The sequence below is a fragment of the Pyrgilauda ruficollis genome, unplaced genomic scaffold, assembly GCF_017590135.1.
Source record: "Pyrgilauda ruficollis isolate IOZ18807 unplaced genomic scaffold, ASM1759013v1 scaffold23, whole genome shotgun sequence".
Taxonomy (NCBI): domain Eukaryota; kingdom Metazoa; phylum Chordata; class Aves; order Passeriformes; family Passeridae; genus Pyrgilauda; species Pyrgilauda ruficollis.
In genome coordinates, this window is record NW_024522539.1 from 13,764,230 (window position 1) to 13,789,490 (window position 25,261).

Below are 25,261 nucleotides of genomic sequence, written 5' to 3' on the forward strand. Positions count from 1 at the left end.
GATGTAGTTATCTATATATCATTGCTTCTGCTTTGTATTAATCTAGATATCAAGTTCTTTCTTATATTAGCAGTGTTAAAAATTTGCTATGCTTCCTATAACTGACACAAGTTACCTCCCCAGAAAGTTTGCAAGGTTTTCAATATCTGATGCACTTTTTTTGTTTTAGGCAAGTAAAATCTCTATTACCAATCATTTTGCTGCTTAAGTTACAATGTGCATTTTAAAACTGCTTGGATATTTTTCGATTAATGTCAGCAGTGAGCTGAAAGATGAAAACAAACTACATTGCAAGAGAAAATGCAATATAAAAATCAGGAGACAGAAAATATATATTTCACGCACCTTTGGGAGGTATCCACAGTTCCCACCCAAAGAGAATTTTGGGTGAGATGAAATGATCCTTTGTAAAGCGCGCCCCCGCGTGGTAACCAACATCTCTGCCAAACCAATTTTCTTCAGCTCCCAGGTAACGTTTCTGTCTCCAAAACTACCTCGAGTCGGCGCTCACACCTGCCCAGGTACTGGGACGACTTCTCCTAGTGGGAGTGTCCCAGACACATGCGAAACCATATGCAACATTCTGCCCTAGAGGCAGTTTCTCAGTCTATGGGCAAGGTCAAAATTATTAAGAACATTCTTTTCTCATAGCTTGTTTATTAAAGTCTCCTCAGTATTCTCTCTGCATTTTTCTTCTAAGATTAAAAGTTACTGAGTAGGACTAACCTGCTGTCTCCAGAAGAAATGTAAGGATACACTCACTTCACACAAAAGAAGAAAAAAAAATCTTGAAGGCAGAAAACAGACACTTCTGACTAAATAGCAAGTTGAAGGAAGTCCCATTGGCAGTCACTCTTTAATAGCACTGTCAAAATGTAGGGTCAGAAGAGGAGTAGCAAATGTATTTCCAAAAACAACATCTACACAGTAATGCTGAAACATATTCCAAGCATATGTATTAGGAATAACCAGCTGGAGCACCAAATCAAAACTATAAAAAACCAGAAGTGGAACTCAATAGGACTGTCAATGAAAACATTTCTTCGCTTAAAAAAATCCATGAAAAATAATATTATTCAAGTGTGCAGAAAACCAAACTAACACAGAAATAATGCAACTGATTATCATTGTTCTACTTCTTTCTCTGCATAGGTAGAATACTGCCCCATTCTTCCTGTTTTGTCTAGTTTTATTTTTAAAATATTTAATTAATTTAAGTTTTAATTTCATTAGGATTCAGAGTCTATACTAGACCAGGAAATACACAATCATTTCAATGAAAAGTGAGCTTTTTTTGTAGCACTTGGGTAGTATATGTGCCAGTTATGACAGCATCACAGACAATATGTTCTTATGATGAAATACCCTGATTTGTTGGGTTTTTCCACTTCAAGTTTTTTAAAGGACTATTTTATCTCATACACCATATTCTTTACTATATTTCTGAATGATTTTTTATTATATCAGCATTTTCCATCTTTTTCTCCTCTTAAGGTAAGCTGAAAATACTAACCAAAAACAATGGTCCTGGGAATAAAATAGATAATGGTTTCATAACACAAGGATATTATTGTTCTGGTAATGTACAAGAATGTCCAGCAGAGGGTGATAGAGACCATACGTTTGTTAGACACAACTCAATTATCAGTTTTCTGAGTCATAGATCAGAAATGCAATTAAAACAAGTTTCTGGCCCTTTCTGAATTCGTTTGAGATCAAGGAAAGCTTTAAAGCACAACCAACTTCACCCAGATCTATCCTGTACAAAGGAAATTCAAAGCTATGGCTTTGCTTGCACTAAGAAACACAGAACAGAAACAAACATGGCATTGTCCAGATGTGCACAAGTAAGAGGAATTGGGACATGCAGAGGACAAGGCTGTATTCATCAGTGATTTCCCCTGGCAAACCAACTATTTAAACTGAACTTGACCTTTCACTATTTGAGTTCATGAGTCACATCTGAGCCACTTCTGCAGCTTTTGCCAACATATATAGGAAACATCAGCCAAGCGTCAAATGCCCCTCGCTAGGAATTTATTTCTTTCACTAACCTCACTTGAAAGATTACAGTTTTTTTCTGAACACTGTAACATTTTGTTTAAAATTGCTACCATCTTGCAAAAACTATTTATTCATTGCAAATGGAATCTACACAGCAGATGGCAAAAAGTCAACACAGCAGCTCTTTCTGAACCCATGAAATGTAACCACTCAATTGTTTTCTAAGAGAACATCACTGCTGAGTAAAAGGAGAGCCAATAAGACCTGAGGCAGACATAGCCCAATCAGAAAAGTTAGACTACAAGCAGCTATAAAGCAATCAAAAGAAACCATTCTGTTGCAGACTCTGAAAAATATCTCCACTCTAAAACTGAATCAAAGAAAGATATTGTATTTCTTTCTTATTTAAGCTTTCAATCTTTTTGCTCTGGTTCTTTCAAAGAACCCCTTCTGTAGAAAGTAAAATATGTGGAAAAAGCTCACTGACAGACACCTTAATTGGGGCTAAAACACCTCCTGAATCCATCCCTTCAGCACTCCTTAGTTTGTTCTCAGTAAATACAAATGTCAGTTAAGAAATCCCCCAACCTGCAATAATAAAAGCTAATGTTTTTCAAATCTACTTTAATACGAATAAAATTTTTAAAAAATAAGCAAGTTTAAGCCAGCATTGCCCAGGTTTGGGCAGCTGGGGCAGCCGTGCCTTACCTTGCACTGCCCTGCCACACAGATGGCCGTCCCGTTGGGGTCGCAGGGGGTGCCGTCGATCACCGTCTCCGCCTGGCGCACGTAGAAGCGGTAGCCGATGGCCCGGCAGTTCAGCTCACACTTCTGACTCCCCTTCACTGTGGACACAACGCAAGGCCCCGTTACAAAGAGCACAGCAGTAGATTGGAAAAGGAAAAGCTCCTTAAACGAGCTGTAAGGTCTGAGGGGAAGAAACAAATATGCAAACAACGCATTGTAAGTGACCACATCAAATGACCGGTGATGAAGAAACCAACCGCAAGGTAAGCACTGCAACACACCTTATCACAGTGAAAACAGTGCCTCCATTGTTAACAACTGACACTTCCCTACATGACCAAGAGTACTTTTAGTTCCTTAAAAACATTGCCCAGTTTGTCTTCTTCAAGCATAGTGACATGTTATGGCATTTCATAACTCCTGAGTGTCAGAAAAATTACACCACAATCAGAAGGATGTGCATCAAATCAGGCTCACTTATAGTCCCCCATCTGTTCAGGCCCATTAGGCATACAAACACCCAGCACTGAGAAACATTTTAAACAAGATAGATGCACATTTTTAAAAATTCTGTTGTTTTTTCTCTTCATTTTTACAAGATACACTTTAGTGGGTATTCCACTAAAAAAAAACTCAACTCTTACATTCTATTCCACTAAATTTCCTTTTCAAAAATGTATAAAATGCATTATCATTCGAAACCCCGTGATTTCTGCTGACATGCAAGAAGCAATAGGAAATCAGTCCACTGAACTCTGGGTGAGAGGAACGCAGAAGACAAGAAGCAAGACATGTTATCTTCCCTGTGAAAATCTGTTCCCTGAGCAGATACAGTCTAACACTCCGCAGATCTTATGCTATCAGGTTTGTTAACACATTTGTGTAGCCTTTCTGTTGCAAATCATCTGTCATGTCAAGAGTTGCTCTCAGCTTAATACTCCATTTGCTAACTGATGTAACAGCATCTTCTGGTTTTTTCCATCCACGAGTAGTGCTGATACTCAGTGGCAGCGAGGTCCAAACAGAAATCCTTTTTTATGACAATACTTTCGTTGCTGCCACAATAATGAACTAAAATTCCTCTCACTTCATAAAGCTTCAGCTCATCTCCTATACTGAAACTGAAACCTACTATGTAATCTAGGTGTCAAAGGAGATGCTATGAGCCCTCGTTTGATGCTAAAACATTGCATTCACAAGATTTTCTACCTGACTCCAGTGTATTTTTGAATCTTCAGCTAAGAAATAACAAAAAGCCAAAATAAATAAAAGCAATCACTTCAACTATATATTAAGCAACTTTTTCTGCAGAAGTACCAAAATTTCAGCTCAATTTCAGTTACCCCCTGTGCAGACACAGGGTTAATGCAGACCAATTCTGTATCTCACATTTTGTCTCATACAGGTGAACGCATGTAACTGCCGCTCATATACACCATGTGTCGTCTGGCAATCTGCTGATAGAGTCCACCAAAACAGCTACTCATTTTAAGAGAGGTCAAAGACCTGCCCACCGAGTTTGGGTTTTTTGCAGAAGCCATGCATGCCATGTTCAACTAGGTCATTCATCTACTGGCTACCTTTTCTTTGGATTCACTAGCTTATGATTCCAATGACTTCATTTAGTTATTAAAAAATAAACAAAAACCCACCAAAAAAAAACCACAACAAACAACCTGAGGTATTTCCTGCAGTTCAATCTCCAAGTGTAATAGTCAGGTCCAACGATAAACTGAGCTTTATTCTTAGCAGCTTCATCACTTCACACATAACTATATTCAGAATTCCCAAATAAATATAACCCAGTTTCAGTGATTCATTACAATTTAAGTCAACTTGTCCTTTTCTCTGTCTGAAAGTGTCCTATTTTCACAACATGCAAAGCTAGCAATCAAGCAGCACCTCTGGAGAGTACATTTTCTTATCTTTTCACTCTCTAAAATCAAGTCAAACAAGCCATTTAGGGTTTCTGAAATGTCCTTATCTTCTGTGTTTGTTCCCTTAAGTTCAGTATCGTGAAGCCTCACTTTCCCATATTCTTTCTTTCACTATCTCCCCCATAGTTTTGATATTTCAAAATATTTCTTCTTTAAATTATTAACAGGCCTTCTAGATCCCAGTGAAAGTTTTGTGCTACTTGGAGATGAAAAAAATACCTGCTGGAGCATGGTATTTTTTCCTGGATCTCTCTCATCCCTCACTTCTGCTGTGATAGGTCAGCCTACTGCATTGCTAATGCAGCACAGTAAGAACCCCAAGCAGGCTGAGATTACTTGCTTTGTAAAAATATAACTCCCATTTCATTATTTCTGTGTTTCATTCTTTCTCATCAGGAACTGCTCCCACTCATACAAAAAGAAGTATTAGAACAGTCACTGTCTCTGACCACAAACAAACAAATCAGGCTTTAACAACAAACATACCCTATAACCCTCTGGCCTTCAATATTCAGATTCTTTTGATGAGTACATGGAAGGTACTGCCTTGATTGGGCATATACCAACCACACCACCTAAAGACAACATTCCCAAATGGAAATGATCTGAAAAAAACTTGTCTCCAAAGAGCAAAATCTGTTAACTGAATTGCTCCTGCTGAATGACAGGCATTTCCCATAAGGATTTTATGTAAGCATGATGTATTATTGTGTAAGATGCAGAAATTACAGCAGAACAAACACATTTTAGAATTCCCATGTAGAACAAGACACCACACTAGTAAAAAACCTCCCTTATCCTGTGTTCTGCCACAGCTCTTGGGGTTTTACAGTTTAGGTGGTAGGTCGAGCAGCACTACTGGCTTGGCAACTGGACATAAAATATCAATCAAACAAAGCTGTGAGGCAACTGATTCCACACAGGCCACATTTTTGACTCCCATGTCAGCTGATCTCACACTTCACAAAAGGATCTATCTTCCCAATGAGCTGGCAGCAAGACACATTTCCACAAAAAAACCCTCAGCTCTTTTGAAGTGTGGCACAGTTTCTAGGACAGTTAATTATACAGGTACTGTTTAACATGTCCTCCTAGTGTATTTGTTTTTTATTCCCAAGCTCACCTTAGCATAACCAAGTCCTTGTGCAAAGTCTCACCTTATCCCCCCTTTATTAAATAGTGAACTTGGGTGAAATTTAATGTTGCCACACAGGTTCTGCCAGACATATTCATTATTGATGTAACTGAAGGAGGTGCCTTTAGTGAATAATCCTGGTAACACGAAATGTTTGGTTTTCATTTTACAGACTGAAAAAGTATCTAAATCAAAAAAACAGTACTTTCCTTAAAACATCCTTACCAAACTAGCCCTAAGTACCTCAGGAACATCCTGGTCTTCTCCAAACTGCAAGACTTGAGAGCTGGTTGTTTTTTTTTCCAAGTTCTCTGCTGAAATTTACCTTCCACCTTTCCCTATGAGGAATAAGAGCCAGGCATACTAAAGCAGGACCACAGCACAGTTCTACTGCCTTCCACATCCCCAATAAGAACACCAAGATCTCACATCTTACAAACTGCACATCACACAGCACACATTGCAGTGAAAACTTTCCACCATTCTCCTAAGATTGATTTTACTGATCAAACTTAAACCACAAATATCAATACATTTCATTGCAGATTTCAGTGTAGTAGAGGTTTGAGGAGAAAAATTCAACTATCAAACATATCCACACATTTTTAAAGGGCAAAAGAGTAATTTATGTGGAGTTCAAACTGTGTCACCTGCAGCATTTCTGGCTGAGGCCTCTCCTCAGGCCCTGCAGAGGGGACAGCAGCCGCATGCCCGCTGGGAAGCACGAATGAGCAAGGGAGAAGTGTCCTCCACTGGGATTCACAGGCTAACAGTCAAAGATCAATCCTGATCTTTTAATTCCACGACAGGGAAAAAAAGCACTGGCGTATCCGAGCCCACGACACGCTCCCGGGCCGAGACTGTCCCCGCGATGAGGCGAGGCCGGCCCGGCCCGGGCACCTCAGGGCGAGAGCAGCGCCGGGCACGAGCCAAACGCGGCATGGCCCGAGAGAGAAAACTCCCGAGAGAGAGAAAACAAACTAAAACTGCCTCCAACTGAACGCGCTCGTTCTTCTCTCGTTCTCGCGCCGGGCCCAGCCGCTCCCCGGGAGCGCAGCCGGCTCCCAGCAGGTTCAGCCCTGAGGGAGCCGACGGCCGTAATGGATCCAGTGAGGGCCGGCACTGCGGGCAGCGATGGCGCTGCCCTCCCTCAGCCGCTGCCTGGCTAATCAGCACCTCTGCGAAATTTCACCCTCATCCCATGCCCTTTCGTTACATGAAAGTGTAAGAAATTAAAGTCCTCACAAAACACCCTGCCCAAATCTAGAAACCGCACGTGGTAGAACAAGGCAGGAAGTCAGAAACATTCAGAAACACTCCTACTTGCAGGAGTTTGTGCATAGACCTGTTTGCATTTCATCGAGAAAGAGCACTTTCAAATCTCAGCACTGTGCTGGCCTGTCCTAGTGCCCAGCTGAGGGGCCCTGGAGCGGCACGGTGGGATGTGCAGGCCCCCAGTTCCAGTCACCTTCCCTGAGCTGGACGGGGCTGGCACAGCCCACAGCCGGTCACCATGGCCGGTCAGCCTGTGTGGTGACCCTGAATGGCAAGTATTTCACCTTCCACACGACCAGAATCCCTCAGCACTGCACTGCCCCCGTGTCCCTCTCTCCAGCCAGGCCTTTTGCCTCCTGACCCTCCACCCCCACAACACAGTGTGTGTGGGAGGGCATTTGTACTTCACCTCAGCTCTTCCCCTCCTTCAGCTTCCTCTTCCAACGCCTTCTGCCACCCTCAGCAAGCCCCTGCCCAAGGAAAGGCTGTGGGCAGGCACCTGGCCATGGTGGATAAGGAGGCCAGGCTGTGACTGAGCTGCTCCACAGCGAGCTTGAAGAGATACAGAGAGCTCGGCAGGCAGCTTGCCAGTGCACAGAACTGCAATCTAATGATTTTCTTAGGAAAAAAACATCAGAAGAAAAAGCATTCCAACCACAATACCTTTGATAAATAATGTATTCAGTTGTTCAAAGGGAAATTAAAAATAGCCACAGACCAAAAAACCCCAGGAAATAATACCCAAATCAAATAAGAATGGAGCTATCAGTAAACTAAATGACACTGTACACTGACTGTCCTTAAAGAATGTACCAAGTTCTTCCTTTCTGCCTCAGCTCCGAAGACTTCAAGCTGCTTGGAGCATGTACTGCTTCCCACAGCACGCACATTAAATCTCCTGCCACAGATAACGCTGGCTGTAGGTGCAATCAGAATAAATGATACAACAAAGGAATTTCACGTTCCTCATGCCATGAAGTAGGGACTGGAATGTACAAAACCTCCTTGATGGTTCCTTAGTCCAAATCTTAATTTAATGTGAGATCCAGACTCCCTGTTGTTATCTACATAACAGTTCTAGTTCTCCACAGAACATTACAGAATGCTTTTACCATTTGTCAGTTTTTGTAAGTTTGCCTAAACATCCAAAAATAGTTAATAACAAGCTGTGCAATTTGAGAAACGTGCCTCGAGGGTGCCCACACAGAAGTGGCATGCATACTCTTGGCAAGCAAATATCACAATCATGTTAATACTACATTATGGGATTAAGCAAATTTAAATTAGGCTTCATTCTGTGTGCAAACTGCCTTGTAAAGTCAACTTCAGTGCTTCTCCATAACAAGCCAAGATACACTCATCCATGATGTGTCAGAAGCAATTGTTCCAGGAACAAGTTGTCTGTGCATAGCTCAGTTATTTTCAGGGCCCAGCTTGCCATAGGCTGTAATTCAGTATTTACTCATGATAAAAGCAATGAATCTGCTTTACAGGAAGTGTAACGAAGCATAGCAGGAAAAACTTTTAAGAGATGTGCTTATGTCAATCCATGTAACATCTCCTTTAGTTAAAGCTTATCAATGCTGAGATTGGGTGGGATTTCAGCAATAGATGTGCAGGTGACCGACACTGCTCCCTGTGAGGGTGGTGATCCCTGGCACAGGCTGCCCAGAGAAGCTGCAGATGCCCCATTCCTGGAAGTGCTAAAGGTCAGACTGGATGGGGCTCTGAACAACCTGGCCTAGTGAAAGGAAACCCTGCCCACCGAGAGGGGTTGGAACTACATGATCTTTAAAGCCCCTTAAAGATTTTCTTTTCATACAGGAAGTGCTTCAAGGCACATGCACATCCAGGGAAACAAAGACACGTCCACTACACGACAGCGGAATCTGGTCCTGTCACACACTGCTGCGGCTGTAAGCTGGCAGCTCCACTGCAGAGTCTACAGCAGACCAGAAACAGCTAAATGTGACAATTCCACACCGATCCAGCAGGGATCCCCTGTGGAGCTTGGGGTGGATGGCAAGTGTTGGTTTCCTACTAAACACTGGCCATCCAGTTTACACGGCTTCCTATAGGAAGAAGGAAAATGCATATGGAACACACCACATCCTCTACAAAAGCCTCCAAGAAAGCAGAGCTACTTTATTTAAGGTTTCCCTGTTTAGGCTAATGGACTATGTGGGCTTGGTTATCAGACTGGAGCATGAGCTCAGGCTTTGCAGTTTAGGAGACTATAAGGTCCATGACAGAAAACTGACCCCAAATTAGGCTGGTTTTCCACTGATGGAGAGTTACAAGTTTTTAAGGTGGCCAGAGGAATAATGCTTTTTACAGCAGTTATCATATGCCACATTTCTAAATAACAATATGCAAACATTTTCCAGGAAATAATTATCATGTAACTACATTTGGGCTCTCCAAAAGAAATAGTAATGTGATGTGGTCTGTTTTATTTGAGTCTCTTTTGATACTTTGTCCTTATTAGGCTTGGGAACATCTCTTGACAATAACCAGAAAGGGTCGTGTTTATTTTTTTTCTGTCCCTTTCAGTTTTGTTAACTTCTTATAAAGTTTTATTACTCTGGTTCAGATTTTTTTTCTAAAAACATTTTCCATTCTTCATTCCAGTGATGGAAGATCATTGCCCTTTTTTTTTCCTGCTTCCACTTTTCATTTTCTCATATAATAAAGATGTTTATTACTTCACCTTGTCTCAACAATTTTATATATATTTGAAATATTGTCTGCACTGGGGTTTTGATAATAAGTGAAAAAAAATCAAACTTTTATAATGAACCTGCTTTTACATTTTAACAAGCATGGAGCCCAAAAGGAAGATACCATCCCAACAAATTCCTCACCTTTATCTGAATGTACCACTTTTTTTCTGCTCTTCAGTGAACAGAGTATTTCTGAAAGGCAACAATGTTCCATGAACTTGTCTTCATAATTAGTGTTTAAGGCAGTAAGAAAATTTGCAATGTTGTCATTTACTTCAATTTCCCTGGTATCTTCATTCCTCCCAAACCCCTCTGTCATTAGAAAACTATTAACAATATCTTACAGATTTACTGTCATGCATTAAAAATAACTGGAAAGCTGATTATTATTCAATGAAATTAAAAGAAACCAACTAGAAACAAGTAATTCATAAAACCACATGCGTATGAGTCTCTCTTGATCCACTGGATGTGTGAAAATCAGCAAAAGATTGAAGTTTGATGTGCTTTTATGACATTTCAGTGCAGCACAGCACTCAGCTGAGTGGCTCTCATGGGCACCTGACCAGTAAGTGCTGCTGGCTTCAGTACAGCTGCCACAAGCTAAATGTTTAACAGAGGCTCCTGGCCAGCACCCCTTTAAATGACATAACCAGGTAATGTTTCTTCCACAGACCACAGTTTTTAGTGGGTTACATCTGGAACTCCTTTCTGAATTTAAAGGGGGAAAAAAAAAACCCAACTCCTAAAAATGTCTTTTTTTCACATCAGCCTTTCATGTGTCTGCAGTCACAATCCAGAGACAATCATTTGTCAGCCAGTGGCCACTGGATGTCTCCACTGGCCTATGCAAACAGATCAAAGCTCTCCATCAGTGAAAGCTCTTTCAAAAGGCATTTATCTGGTTTACAAGCCATCACCTACACTTTCCAGAGTGCACAGCAGCCACAGAGAGCTGTCCCCTCTGGCCCTCAGCACAGGCAGGGGATGGCAGCTCCACATGGGCTGCACTTCTGGTGAGGTTTCTCAGAGCAGCCCCAGAGCTCAGATCAGAATTATTAAGATGTGACTAGATAAGTAGAAGAAAACCAAATAGCAATTGCTTGAGATCAAAACTCTTTGTTTCTGTTTGTATCCAGTGATAGCAATAAAACCCTCATAAGACAATATCACAAGATAAACTATTAGGATTTCATGAAAGATGCCTTTTCTTGCAGTGATATTATACAGAATTTATTAAAAATAAAATTAAAATATTTAGGAAACATACTATTATAGACAAAACTACAGAGGACAAATAATACAACTAATCTAAACAAACTCTTTTTTTTGGCCAGATTTATATATTTATTTATATTGGCACTAATCAGATAAGTAAACCTGCTTCATGCAGTGCAACTTCTCATCTGGAAAAATACCAAAGCATGCTCCATCCCCTGAAGTGCTGACCACTTCCTGAGGGACACTGAGAGCTATCATTCCCAACTCTTAGCTTGGGATATTCTGGAAGGAACTTGATACTGCTTTCTGTCTGTCTGTCTTTACAATTGGAAAGAACTGACTATTTCTGTTTGTCTGTATTAGAATCTTACTGGCCTCTGGAATCAGCTTGCATCCAGATCTGTAATTTGAAATGTGATTTTATCTCCATCAGCACACTAGTAGCCCCAAAAACTTGGAATGTCAAATAATGTTAAATTATATAAATCAGTATTTTGGCAACTTTAGTAAATACACCTTCAAATCCTGTTTTCAGACTTTCCACAGCAAGCTTGGTCAGCTTTATTCAAATCCGTTCTACTGCTGGAGGACTTCATGTCATGCTTCAGAATAATAAGTGCCAAAGGTAGATGGGAAGAAAGGAGATTCAAGTTTAGGCTTGTGATTCCCCCAGCAGCATTCCAGACAAAAGCTTTCAGTCATCTCTTAAGGAAGTATATTTAAAGTTAAATGTCTTAGAAGTCTCTCTCCCATTAAAACATGAACACTACAAACTCCCAAAGTAATGCCTATCATGAAAAGACCATAAGACCCAAATCTCTAGTGTTTAATCAAACTCCAAGCAAGGCTGCACAGAAAACCTTGCCTCATGTAAAAGGATGGCATGCTCTTCTCCATGCACTCACTGAAGTGCACCCTAAGCTTTCTTTAATATGAAGATAAAGAAGGACCAAGCAGCCAAAAGTGACAGCAGGGGAAGGAGGCAACACAATGCTGCTGTTTCTCAATATCAGCTCCCAGACAAAATGAGCCAGCTCTCACTTTGTTACATGATTGGTAAAAAAAAAAAAAAAAAAAACCACTTTATTTTTTTAAACAAAACTTGCTCTGAGATGTACAGTTTGCATTAAAGACTAAATGCTTTCTGAAGTTACACTTTTCTGAGTTATTTAGCTTGGGGGAAGAAACCTAACATTTTGTCTTTAAAAATGAAAATTGTTACATCATTATTTACAAGAAATGATGACATAATATTTTTTTAAATCATTGCATATAGAAATCAGCTTTCATTTTACTTTAATTACACAATTCAGAAACAATAATAAAAATGTTTTCAGTTATTTCAATCTGCTTTTTTTCTTTTTTTTTTTTTTAGTTTCCTTAAACAGACTGATTTTGCCAAAATTTCCCAGAGAAATAATTTTGGATGAACTCAGAAAAATCCTTGTCATTCCTGCCTCTTTTTCCTTGCTGTCTCCAGAGGAAGCAGTCACTTAGAATTGCTTCCCCACCCCCAAAAATCCAGATCCTGGACTCATTTCATACCCCTCTGATTGATAACCTCATAATTCACAGTCTTCCATGCTGACATGAACACGGCCACTTTGATGAATACAGACTTAAAATCTACTACCTGTGCTTATACTTGTTTTATACTTGTTCTACACAGGATACACGTGGATCAATCTGAAAAGCAAGAAAAGAGACTAAACTCCTTTTCTGAAAGGTTTTTAACTGAAGATTCTTTGCTCTGGAACAACACCAAGAAAATACCACCTGAGGAGCCTCAGCAGAGAGAATGAAATGAGAAACAAGCAGCAGCTCAAAGTCAGCCCCAGACTCGCTGTCACTGTCCCTTGGGAAATATTTATCAGGAGGTTACACTTACAGATTGCCTTAAGATTTAAAAAAAATACTATTGTGGGGTGAGGAGTGTTTCTGAAATAATAGAAAATACTTATACTCATTTAAATATTAATACAGCTATTATTTGGTCTAAAATGTCCTAACTGTATTTCCATGGCCTCTTGCCACAGTCCTTTAATAGGCAAATAAATTCTTAAGGATTACTTAAAACATTCTGTGCTTTTATTTACATACTCAAAGATATTTATTTCCTTCATTCTCATAAACATCAGTTTGAAACATGAATGTTCATTAGAGCAATGTTTTCAGTAGGATGCCAGTGACCTGGAGCTCAGTCAGTTAACTTGAAAGCTGCATCCCTTCTGGTAGCAGACAAAACCCTAAACTTTCAGTGTTTCACATTATATTTCATTTTAAAGACTATTCTTATATAAAAAGCTATAATGATCATTGATGAGACTCCAGATTTCTTAGCAACTCTGCTTCTAATTTTTCTTCCTGGTTTTCAAACTTTGCATGCCTTGATTGTTGGATGTTACGATTCCTGCAGAAAACTGAAGGGTACCAACTCAGTGATCTTTTTTCAGGGAAAATCTAACTGGATGACACTGGGAGGCAGCTTTGCTCCCTGATGCTACCAGCTGGCTCCACCAGCTCTCACTGCAGCACTTGGAGCCTCCATGCTCTTAGAAACTGCATTTCATAACAACAAAGCTTAAGTTGTCTCATCCCCCGTATCTCTCTCAGCCAAGGGGAAAATGGGTGTCTGGTAAAAGACTATTTTCACCTTGAGAATTCTGTCCCATGGAACTAGGATCTGTCTCTCCTGTACGCATCTGTGGCATCACCCTTCATCCCACTCCTCCGAGCACAGCAGTAGAAACCAGCATGGAGGCGTCAAGATAAAAATGTTGTCAAACCCCTTTAATTTCCTTCTACAAACAGGCTCTGCATGCAGGAGAAGCAGGGCTGTGATTTAGCTTGGCTTTTCAAAGGTGTCTGACACTTGAGTGAAAAATGACATCTGGGAGTTACTATAAGGGATGTGTAAAGTTGTTTTGAAAACTATTACTCATTACTACTCAGTAATTCATCGGCTGGGTTTTGGTACCTACTGACTAAGAATCTGCAAGAACTTTCCCAAATACAGCTCCAGCTTATGTATTTATGCATGAGATAGATGATGTGATAGAAAGAGAGATTCACAGGTAACACCAGGTTGGGAAAGGCAGCAGTACTGGAGGGAAGGATTAGAGCTGAAAAATATGCTGACAGCTTAGGGAAGGGCCTGAAAAGGCAGGATGAAATATAATAGGGATTGGTATGATATCCTACACTTGTGACAGAACAACCACCTGCACAAACACAGACTGAAAAACTAATGAAGAAGCAGTAATTCTACAAGGAATCTGGAGCAGTGACAGTGGGTGCCATTTAATGTGAGGCACTGAAGGTGTGAACTTAACAAAAGAAAAGCAAACACTGTACAGGTCAGTATAAACCAGAAGGCAATGTGCAAATCCCAGCAGAGACCAACATTCAGTGCAGCACTGTCCACTTCTGATGGGCCATGGGAAGACAACCCAGAGGAGAAAGTGAGTGACCAGCTCTTTAGTAAACACAGCTAAAGAGGGAAGATTCAAATTGTGGTGTTTTGAAAAAGCAGAAGGGATGACAGTCTCTAGGAAGAGATAAAATATCAAAGGGAATAGAAGTCTTCCTGTGTGTGCTGTGAACCAGCCAGGAGCTAACAGGCCAAAGCTGTACCATGAAGATCTATATTACACTTCACAGAAGACTTCCACTGGAAGGAATAACTAAGCACCGTTTGCTTACGGAGACTGCAGGATCTCCACCACTGAAGACAGGCACTGGACAAACTGAACAAGCACAAACTGTGCTCTTCTAAAGGGCTCCATTTCCTAACTTCAGATCTTATAGAGCACACAAGCCTTCCTATGTTAATTTATTGACTCATTTCTCCTTCCACAATGCCTAGTTATAATAGACACAGCAGTCACTTTTGTTCAAAATATATTTACTGTCATGTAGTAACTGTTCAGATACTGTTGTTCCCCATCAAGGAAACTGTTACCATTCATACAAACAGTTTCTGTATGAACAAACCTCCCTCTGCAGCTTTTCCCCAAAGAAATGTCAATGCTCAAGTGCAGTCCTAGATATACAGATGTTCAGAGTTCAAAATGACAAATAAGGCAGATTTTCTTGCACCTGTCTGGACTCTGTCCCAGAGAATTTCACCAAGGAACATAAAGTCTTAATTGTAAAAATATTTCCAATAGGTTAGGTTTTTTTTCCTCTGGAAAGCAGTAAATTGTGAAATTTCACAGTCTTGTAAATTCTACCTCTCATTCTGGACTATAGAAAGCATAATAAAAGTACATCATTTTCTGTCCTCAAAGTTGTATATGGAAAGTATCTACAGCCTGACCAATGTACAGCCATGAATCCAACACAGTAAAAGTAATGTAACACTTTAAAATCTTTGTAAAAATGTTATCACCTGTTTTCTTAAATATTAGACCAAAAGCAACTCACAGAGTAACTGCTACCTCAAATGCCTAGAACCCATATATCTGGGTTTCAGGCTGTTGATTTAAAGGTTTCTGTAATGGCATATGCTGTAACTGCTTCAAATTATCTCTTATACCCCGAAACACCTTAGTTTCTACCAGCCTAAGATTTCTCCCTTGAGCCACATCACTATAAATGTCTTAATAGGATGCTGGAGGACAAACCATGAATCTCTAATAACGAAAATATCAGGATGATCACACAGTAGTTAAGTAGAGCCTTAAAAACCAGAAACTCCTTTTCATGAAAGGTAACGTACTTGCTGCCATTGAAAGGGAGCAAAGCAGAGCACATCTGTCTAAGTGCTTCACTTTTCCTTTCCATATCACAGTAACCAACAGCCACCTCTATGTGAAAGTACCAGAACCATTCCAAAGACCTGAAACAATGAAGTTTCTTGTTTTTCTGAAAATTAACTTTAAGGTGTTAAATTTATAATCACCTTACAATGATGGTGTGAGGCAGATTAGCCTATAGCTTTGTGTCTGTGCAGCCAGGCTACTCCACACAAAACAATACAGAATTTTAGCGGAGACTGGGACACAGCAAAAAAGTTTCCAAACCCTCAAGAAAGCTAAATTAATAAACCATGTCCAGCCTAGTTACATTCATTCTTCTCAAAGCAATTAGGGGGGAGAGGGAATGAATGTTTAATTGTCCGGGTGATTTTTAAATGTCTGTATCAATTAATGCTTGCTAACATAGCACAGAAAGAGGGACACACATCACTACAGCTTCCTTAAAATTCGCTAAAGCTCTTCTCCCTGCCCCTATCTCAAGTTGGACTCAGTGCAACACAGTAATGCAGAAATCCTTTCAAGTCTGGCAGTAAGACTGCAGCCAAATATGTAAGCTATTCACAAATATTATCCAAAAACAGAGGGCAAGCACAGTTTGTGATTTAGGGTTCACCTGGTACAGACCTTTCAGAGGAAGAAATGGGCTGGAACAGCAGAGGTAGCCTTATTAACTAAAGAATCTGAGGGGCAAAGAGGGGAAACTTCAGCAAAACACTGTTGTGAAAAATAATGGATCACACTCACAGAGTTTAAATATAAATTACCTCTCTTTTAGCCAAAAAGCAGCTGTACAAAAGCCGATGTTAACGATTATCCATTTTCCATTGAAACCATTCTGTACTGGCTCAACCACTATAAAACTATATATGCACACACAAGCTTTCAGCAGCTCACCCTCCCCCTTTCTGAAATACTGCTTGCTCCTCTGGTGAAAATAAGCTGGTTAAGTCCTGTAAGCAGCCTGCTCAATATGATGCCCAATCCATAGTGCATAATCATGGATTTGGGGGAAAAATCCACTTCTCCTTTTAACAAGAAACACAAGAGGGTTTTGCACTGTGATTCAATACCCAGACTTGTAAAAGCAATTAAATATCCATCCTCACTCAGGACTGTCTTTTATTTGGCATTTTCCTAAACTCCAAGATGCTTGGCAGGGAAACAGGAACACAGACATGAACTGGCACTGCCCTGTCCCTGGAAGGGAACAGCCTCATTGTGCTATTGCAACCCCTGTGCCTTTAAAAGAAAGCAGAGGAGAGTCAGAGGAAAACACAGGAGATCTCAAGCTGTATTAACTGCTATCCTCCTGGAATTAATAATTATGGAACAAGAGATGTTGCCAAGCAAATGACCTATTCAGATAGATTCTGAGAAGGAGATTACTGATGAAATAAATATTTTGAATTTTGTGGCTCTCTAATAGCCCACTGAGCTTCTGTTACAATACAGCCAAGGACACTGACCCTATCAAGCATTTCACTAAATAAACCTTACATACACTAACACTTCAGCTATTCCAAGTTTATTGCCTGTACATTGACCAGCGTACACAAGACACAAATATGGAACAAAATCATATATTAAATTAACAGCATACTCTTGAGAACTCCAGTGAAGATGCAAGAGAATTCAAAACATATGGAGGTATTTTCCTATGAACTATATTAAATAGGAAGATGTATTAGTTACAACTGGGAATTACTGTAGACAGATATCAGCCACAGACATAGTGCAGCACATGATGTTTAACATTAGAACATCTCCAGTGCAAATGAGGGCCTGATCCAGAAATTTGCAATACCTTGGAGTGCACAGATGCATCAAGAAAACTGTTCCTGTTCCTTTTTTCCTGACTGGAACGCCTTCCAAGCTTTAAGTTATGCCACTAAATAAATAATGTAAAGTAGCATAGCTTGTAACATGGGATGGAAAACCTGCAATACACAGCCCTGGTGCTCTAGCTGGTATTTCTTACACCAGATCAGTCCTCTCAACACTGAGTTGCAGTTTAAATTCCAATTCTTTCAATACTTCTGCAGCACAGAAGACTCTTACCTCAGCTGTCTCTCCACTCCCAAAAACAGACCTTATACTACCAAGCTAGTTCACAGCAACTAAGGTCAATCATATTGGTTTTAAACACAACAGAAGTGCAGATGGAAGGACCTACAGACAGACATATGCATATAAACTTCAGAAAAAAATAAATGCAAATGTGTAGACATTAATTTGCATTTTACAATACATATAGTTATTTAAACTGCTTTATCTTCTAAATATTTTCCAACTCTCTTGCATGTCTGGTCTGTATGTGTTTGGTCAAATTCTTTAACTGATGCTTGATGTCCATTTCCATTTGCAAAGACCTCTAGGAGCACAAGGCCATGATTCCATTCTGCAGCAGGCAGCAAATACAGACACAGAAAATTCCCTGAGAATCTCTTCAACATTGGCTTTGAGTCCCTCAAAAGACAATCAGGATGGCTTATGGGAATGAGATGTGAATGAATGTATTTCAACTGAGCTAAGCATGTTAGAAGACAACTGGAGTCAGAAAGCAAGTCTTGATCTAGTATTTTATTTCTTCTGCAAGACAATCCCTTCCATGAGGATGGTGATTGTGGATGGAGTGCTGATGGTACTGATGTGTGGCTTGGCACACCACGGCAGGACCAGGAATGGGAAGAAGGATGTCTGCTGGTTATGTATGAATCAATATGGTTAGTTCAGATCAACTAGCTAAGAGCAAAGATGAGCAATTAACCATATTTTTCTTCTGTACTTCCACTGGAAGCTGTCAAGCTGGCTTCAGAGAAATTCCCAAAATGCTTACAGCATTGCTAAGATAGAAGTTTTTCAACTGAAAACTCGTTTATGGTTGAAAGAATTAAATTATTCATGACATTTAGTTTCTCCTTTCATGGCTTCAGGGATGATGGACAGAATAAACAGCATTTTAGGCAGAATGCTTCATATTAGATCCTGCCATAACTGAGACTTGCTTTATTGCATTGGACAAAATAGTAACCAGACATGTTCTATAAATTACAAACCACAAAATCAGGATAAAACTTCCTTTTTTCCCCAGAAGTACTCCCATAATCTCTGTGATGCTCACAAAGAACTGTGAAAAGAGCCAAATGAGTGCCTAGGCAGGTGGAGTCTCCTGCTCCCTAACACTGAATAGCATCATATCCAACAAGATATCACTGTGATTAAAGCAGATTTATGCTCAAACAGCATTCAGATTGAGAAAGTACAACAAAACTGGCATCTGGGTCTTCTTGCTTCTTAAAAGCAAGAGTTCCTGACAAGGAGCACTGCACACAAATCTCCATCTTCATGCAGCAGACACAGCATCAATTCTATCTGCAGCTGTTTCAGGCAAGAAAAGCAAACCCCATAGTTTGGATATTACTGCAAGTATGATCTGACTTCATTTTAAACTGGACTTTATCCAGTATTCCTGCAATAACCCCAAGGAGACTTGATTCACTGATGACTTCTAAACTGATTTTCACAGAACAGATCCAACATACTTCAAATATCTTCTTTAATTTCCCAGTGACTAATGTATGTTGTTTCCATCAACATAATGTTTTAATCTAGTAAAGAAAGCCAAAGCTTTTAATTTAGAAAGTTCACCTTCTTCCTGGATATGCTGCATCTTCTCTGTGTTCCCAGCTCCCGCCCCAAATGAAAACAGAACTTGAGGCACAGAAGGGCTAAATGTGTCAACCCAGCCAAGCAAAAGAACTTTCCATCTGGCCAAATGCAATTTATGCAGCAAAAGCTGCTGTCCCCAGACAGTAAGACCTTTGACATTTTTAAGTTAAAGTTTCCAACTCAGCTATTATCACTTGAAAAAGTTTTGGTTTTTTTTTTAATGAGGATGCTGCAAACATGCTGAGAAATCACTGCAAACAATTTTCTAGGTAACTCTCACTGATTTCAACAGGAGCAACTCAAATGTCATTGTGGTGGACAATCACCTCAGCAAGATAAAATGCATACATGAAAAACAACGTGTTGGTTTGGACCTACTCAGATTCATCCACACTTGAAGTATTTAAATATTGCTTTGCTGAGTAGTAGCTAATGACCCTGTACAATACCAGAAAGAATTCAATATTTTTTTCATGGTTCCTTTTGTTCATGCTTTCCCTGTGCTCCTGCTCTGGAACAGGAGCCCCATCCCTACGCATATCCCTGTGCACTGCCAAGACACTTCACTGAGCCACCACCCTCACAAAGAAATCCCTTGGTTCGGCTTCTGAGACCTGATCTAAACCTTCTTTCTTCCTAAACAGGATGCAAAGGAGGCCGTGGTTCAGCACAGCTGCCTCCTCCTCTGTGCAACAGGAAAGGCAGAGACAGAGCACAGGCCACTCACCCCACCCCATTCCCCAAGGTGAGCAGCAGTAGCCAAAGGAACTCTGTAATTCCAGTTTCTGCCAGTCAGGACACTAAATAAATAAATAAATAAATACAGCAGAATGATCTTACTGAAAACTCTCCAAATTTTAGTACAGGAACAATCTCTTAATATTGTTTGAACACAAACCAGAGATTGAGTGTTCTGCAATAAAATCTCTGTCAGTGACGCTAACAAAAATATTAAATTTCAGCAATATGCTGACTTTTTAAAAATGGACATCTGTTTGTATTTAGGTTCTTCATGTGACTATATTCAACAACAAGGAAAGGATGAGAGCATTCCTTCCTCCAAAACTCGTAGGTGTCTACCAAGCTGATTAAATTGAGAAATTAGCATTGGAGGAAATCAAATCCAGCAAATCAGTAACATCATCCTTGCTCAAGGGAGAGACACCTACTGAAATCAAAAGGAAAAACCTGAACTTCAAGTGATTGAAATCATTTGAGGTAAGAATTGCTGGATTTGGCACAGATCTGCAAGAGATCCTAGACTGTTCTCAATGCCTCTCCATCCTCATCTTCGCACACCTGCCTGGTCCCAGGGCTTCACCAAGGAGACCATGTCCCATTGCAGTTTTGAAGCACAGAAAAGCAGCACCTTGTTAGAACTGAAAAAGCCTCATTTCACAGACTTCCATGCGACTGACAGGAAATTTAAGCCCCAAGGATGAAAGTGCTGAGGAACCTCTCTGTGCTCTGCTCCACTGCAGCCCAAGGAGCACCATCAGCTGAGGGACGTGCTGACATCAGCTGACATCAAACCTCCATCCCTGGTGCTGCAGCTACAGCCAAACCCACAGCCAGAGCAGCTGGGCAGCACTCCCACAGCACCTGTCATCTGCAGGCTATCCCACTGTTTGAAATGCTCACCAGCCCACCCTCAGTGAGCCTCACACCAAAGACAGCCAGAGTCCTCCAGCAGGATTTCTGCACTCCAGCCACAATTACCACAGTCCTGTTGCCGAGTCATTGCCAACCATCTGGACATCCAGAGCTGGCTAAGCAAACTAGAAAGCCTCGACCTTGGGGCGCTGGGATGACACTGTTCTAACCCAGTTCAGCAGGTGACAGTGTTTTTTTTGTTCTAATGGAACATGTCAAAGAAGCATTTGATGTCACCAGGAACAGCCAGGGCCAGTTTCCCAGCACAGCCCCGGCTCACACACAGAGCTGCTACAAGGACAGCTTGAACCAGGAAACGAGGCAGATGTGGACAGACACAGAGCACTAGGCCTGCCTGGGAATAAATGCAGTGTAAACACTGCCTGGTATTCCCATTAAGAAATGGGTATTGGCTTCTGTATAGCTACTGACCTCATTTCTCACACTTATTTTTGTGCAGATAAATGCAGGACAGTAAATTTTCATAATAATCTATTATATATTAGAATTGTATGTTTTCACAATTATCAATACAATAATTCTGGGGAAAAAATAAGTTAATACAAAATTTGGTCTGAGTTACTCAAATAAACTACTTCTGGAAATAACTATGATTTTAATCCACTTGAAAGTTCAGGAAATTGAGAAAACCAGAGTGAGATCCATTTTTTTTTTTGCTGTGTTATACAAGTATCTGAAGATTTGAAGTGTTTGAACAAAGAAACTCTTTCCACAAATTCAAAGCAAGAGACACAGGTAAACTAGATTACAGGTCATAATCAACTCTATATATTAAATATATATCAGAGAATAAAAGGAAATTATGCTGATGCAAAACTAGGTGCTTTTACTACAATTTTTCATTTATTGCTTTCCTAGACTACCATTTGAACAAGCTACATCTAATCAGACTCCAGAGAAATCTGTTCATACAGTACGCCTCTTTAAACCAAATTTTCTTACAGAAATGAAAAGTCAAATACCATTGGCTTCCTTGGTTATATATGTACTAGGAGTGCACATTTCCAGTTACCTGGGTAATGCCCACTAATAACATCCTTTTAAAGCAGAGCTAGAATCCACTGCACTGCCACTTAGGTAATATCATCAACACCTCAATAATCTTATTTTCTGGGATTTATGTTAATGATCTGCCAGATTTTGCTGCTGGCTGGCAGACATTGCACAAAATTAAGCACATACAAGCACACAAATTAACCACCAGCTCTCCCAGTCTGTATTCTGTACAGGACCAGAGCCTCATACAATCCTCTCTCTCGAAGATGAACAAATCTGAGCACCATTTAAAAAAATCTTCCACCATCACATGAAAAAAAGTAGAATGACAAAATTCCCACTGACTACCATGAAGTCAGTAGTAGGACCAACTGTGCTCAACTGTGCTGGTTTTTTGCAACCCATGACTCCTATTATTGCATTTACTGAAGCTCAGAAAGTCTGCAGATCAAAAAGTATTTCCAGTCAGTCATTCATCCAGCAAGCCTGTGGATATTTTTTGAGACATTTGACAATATGGGTGAGTCCCAGTTTGGGAGTTCTGGTTTTTAATGGTAGCCTGTAAACCTCCCATCTAGTTCCTGGGAACAGTCAGCATAAAATCCTGAAATAAGTAGCACTGATTTATTTGCTGCTTCAGTTTTAGACTTTGATTCTGGAATTGTATTTATGCATACATATTACCAGAATGTTAACAGTCCCTCATTTATCTGGAATATTTACCTGACTGAAGGGAAGTACAGAGAGGGGCAATAAGAAAAATTTGAGTGGCACTTGGCTTTGTTGTTGACATGCTGGAAGGTTCAGCTTTTTTCTCTTTTCTTTTTGGTAGATTACTGTAGAAATTGCAGAGAAGTGACCACAAGAGTTTGAGCTTGCTTTTTGTCTATTTCCATTTGCTGAAGCTCACAGAGATCAAGTTGACTGTCCAAGGTGACCCAGAAGCAAATGGCCCCAATAAGCTCCCATTCACTCTTTCCTGTTCCGGCAGTTCTTTATGCTGAATCACATGGCAAAGTCAAATCTTCTTCCCCAAAATCTTGCTCAATTTCTTCCCATTCTTCTGTTTTACATCACTTCATTGCTCTTCTAGAGCTTGCAAACAATATGTGACTCAGTGACCTTTTTTCTTCTATTGTATTTCTCAGTAAGAAGAATTACTGCATAATTAAACCACATTTTTGAGTATTTATTTAGTTTCTTTTCTTTAAGAGCAGTCCCTTTGCAACAGCCTTTGAAATTCTGTGAATGAACCACTTTTCTCTGCCAGTCAATTTCTTTTGAAAAACAATTTTTTCCTACACTGAATTTATTTTTTTTTTTGTTTTATGTTTTTGTATTTGTGACTAGTTTAGTCTGGACTTCATGATCTTAGGGATGTTTTTCAACCTAAATGATTCTGTGATTATAGAAGACTTGGCTAGGATTAGCAACCAACTTCTGCACCAAAAAGAACAGTCTCTAACCTGTGCTTAAAATTTACCTTTTATCTGGCCCTTGGAAAGACATCTACACTGAAAGACTTCAAGCACTCAGGGACAAGATCAGCATCCACTATGTTTACTGCTCACAGCTCACATTCTTAGACTCTGAGCCCATCATCACTCGTATGTAGGTCACTGGTTTCACAGAAGTTTCCACTCCTCTATATGAACTGATTCCTTCACAGAAGGGTGCACATGGAAATGGGTGCACATGGACACGTGCAGGACACCAACAATAACCTAAGGCAGCAGAGAGCAAACCTCGCAGACAGACAACAACCTAGCACAAATATACAACAGTTTTAGGAATAAATGAATCCTGATCTGGCCTGTATGCATGGTAATCTAGCAATTCAGAAAGCACTTCCAGCCCACTCAAAATGTTTCCAAATTCAGAATAAGTGAGGCAACTCTTGGAAGAAGCAGCAAGGAGCAATTCACATCTTTCTATGAGGTAAACTCATCATTTCAACTGGTGATTTATTAGAAGTATTAAAGGCAAGCTATTAAAATCTCCACTCTCTGGATCTAAAACAAAATTATGTTCAGCAGATATTCCACATGCTCGAGAACTCAGATTTGTATAACCATCTATATATTATCAGAATTCCTGATAAATGTAACCATATCAACATGAAGTGAAGGGTTAAAAAGATCCAATGGGACAACATATACATACAGCACTACCTTTTCCTTTTTTATACTCTCAGGAAACAAAAAATACCACTCTCTCCATCCTTCAAGACACTGATAGCTCATATTTCTCTTACATTCAAAAGAACAGACAAGACTTTCCTTGTCTTAAGAAAGAGAGACAAAGGAAATAATTATATGTATGTTGGAGATCCTTAGTGGTGCTTCACAAAACTACTTTGAGAAATCACATGTGCAAGGTCGACTTCCATTTCCCAGGGCTTCCCAGCCTGAAGACAGAATAAGGGATAAACCATCATGAAATACAGAGCTAGATGCAGTTCACACAGAACCTACACCAAGTGTCCTCCCACAAGGACTAGCTCAGGTCCTCAGAGGGATGCAGGGCATTTCCCTCTCCCTAAAGCCCCTCTGGTTTATTTCCACAGGGATGCAATCCAGGTGTCTGCCTAAACTGTACCATGTGCCTCCCTCTGCTTTCACCAGTCAGCCTCCTGAAGTCAAGGCAACTTTTTGCAAAGCATGTCTTTGAGATACACACAAGGTGTCTGAAACGAATTATCAGCTTCCTCTGCTCCTTTGTCCCCCATGCTTGGCTCCTCTTTTCTTTCTGCAGGCCCTTACAAGAAGCTGACCTACCAGCACAACCATGCAGCTGCAAGGTCCAGGAACACATTTAATTCCCTTTTCCCCATTAATTCCACGGTATAAGAAAGCACAGCCCTACAAGCCTACATCTATGGCAGTAGCACATGCCATCCTCCTAAGGAAAAAGGCAGAGGGATCAATTATCAAGACATCACTGGGAGAGAGCCAAATTATTCCTACCTAAGGAGGAGTGAACCTACAGGGAGTCTCTTGATTCCTTCGGTAGACCACAGAGCAAGTCTCATGTCCAAGTAATAAATTAAGCTCTGCAGAAGAGGGGTTGCTTCAGACTCTGGGCGTGGTGTCAACTCCTCCTGGGTTAGGGAGAAGGGCC

The 25,261-nt window shown here is 40.3% G+C and overlaps 1 protein-coding gene across 2 annotated transcripts in view; it reads right to left on the minus strand.

Moving 5' to 3' along the window:
* THSD4 (thrombospondin type 1 domain containing 4) overlaps positions 1 to 25,261 on the minus strand; it is a 242,419-nt gene that overhangs the window by 130,161 nt on the left and 86,997 nt on the right. For both annotated transcript variants that reach the window (XM_041468994.1, XM_041468993.1), the window contains exon 7: positions 2,713 to 2,849. In XM_041468994.1, coding sequence (XP_041324928.1) covers positions 2,713 to 2,849 — 137 coding nt within the window. The remainder of the gene's footprint in view (positions 1 to 2,712; positions 2,850 to 25,261) is intronic.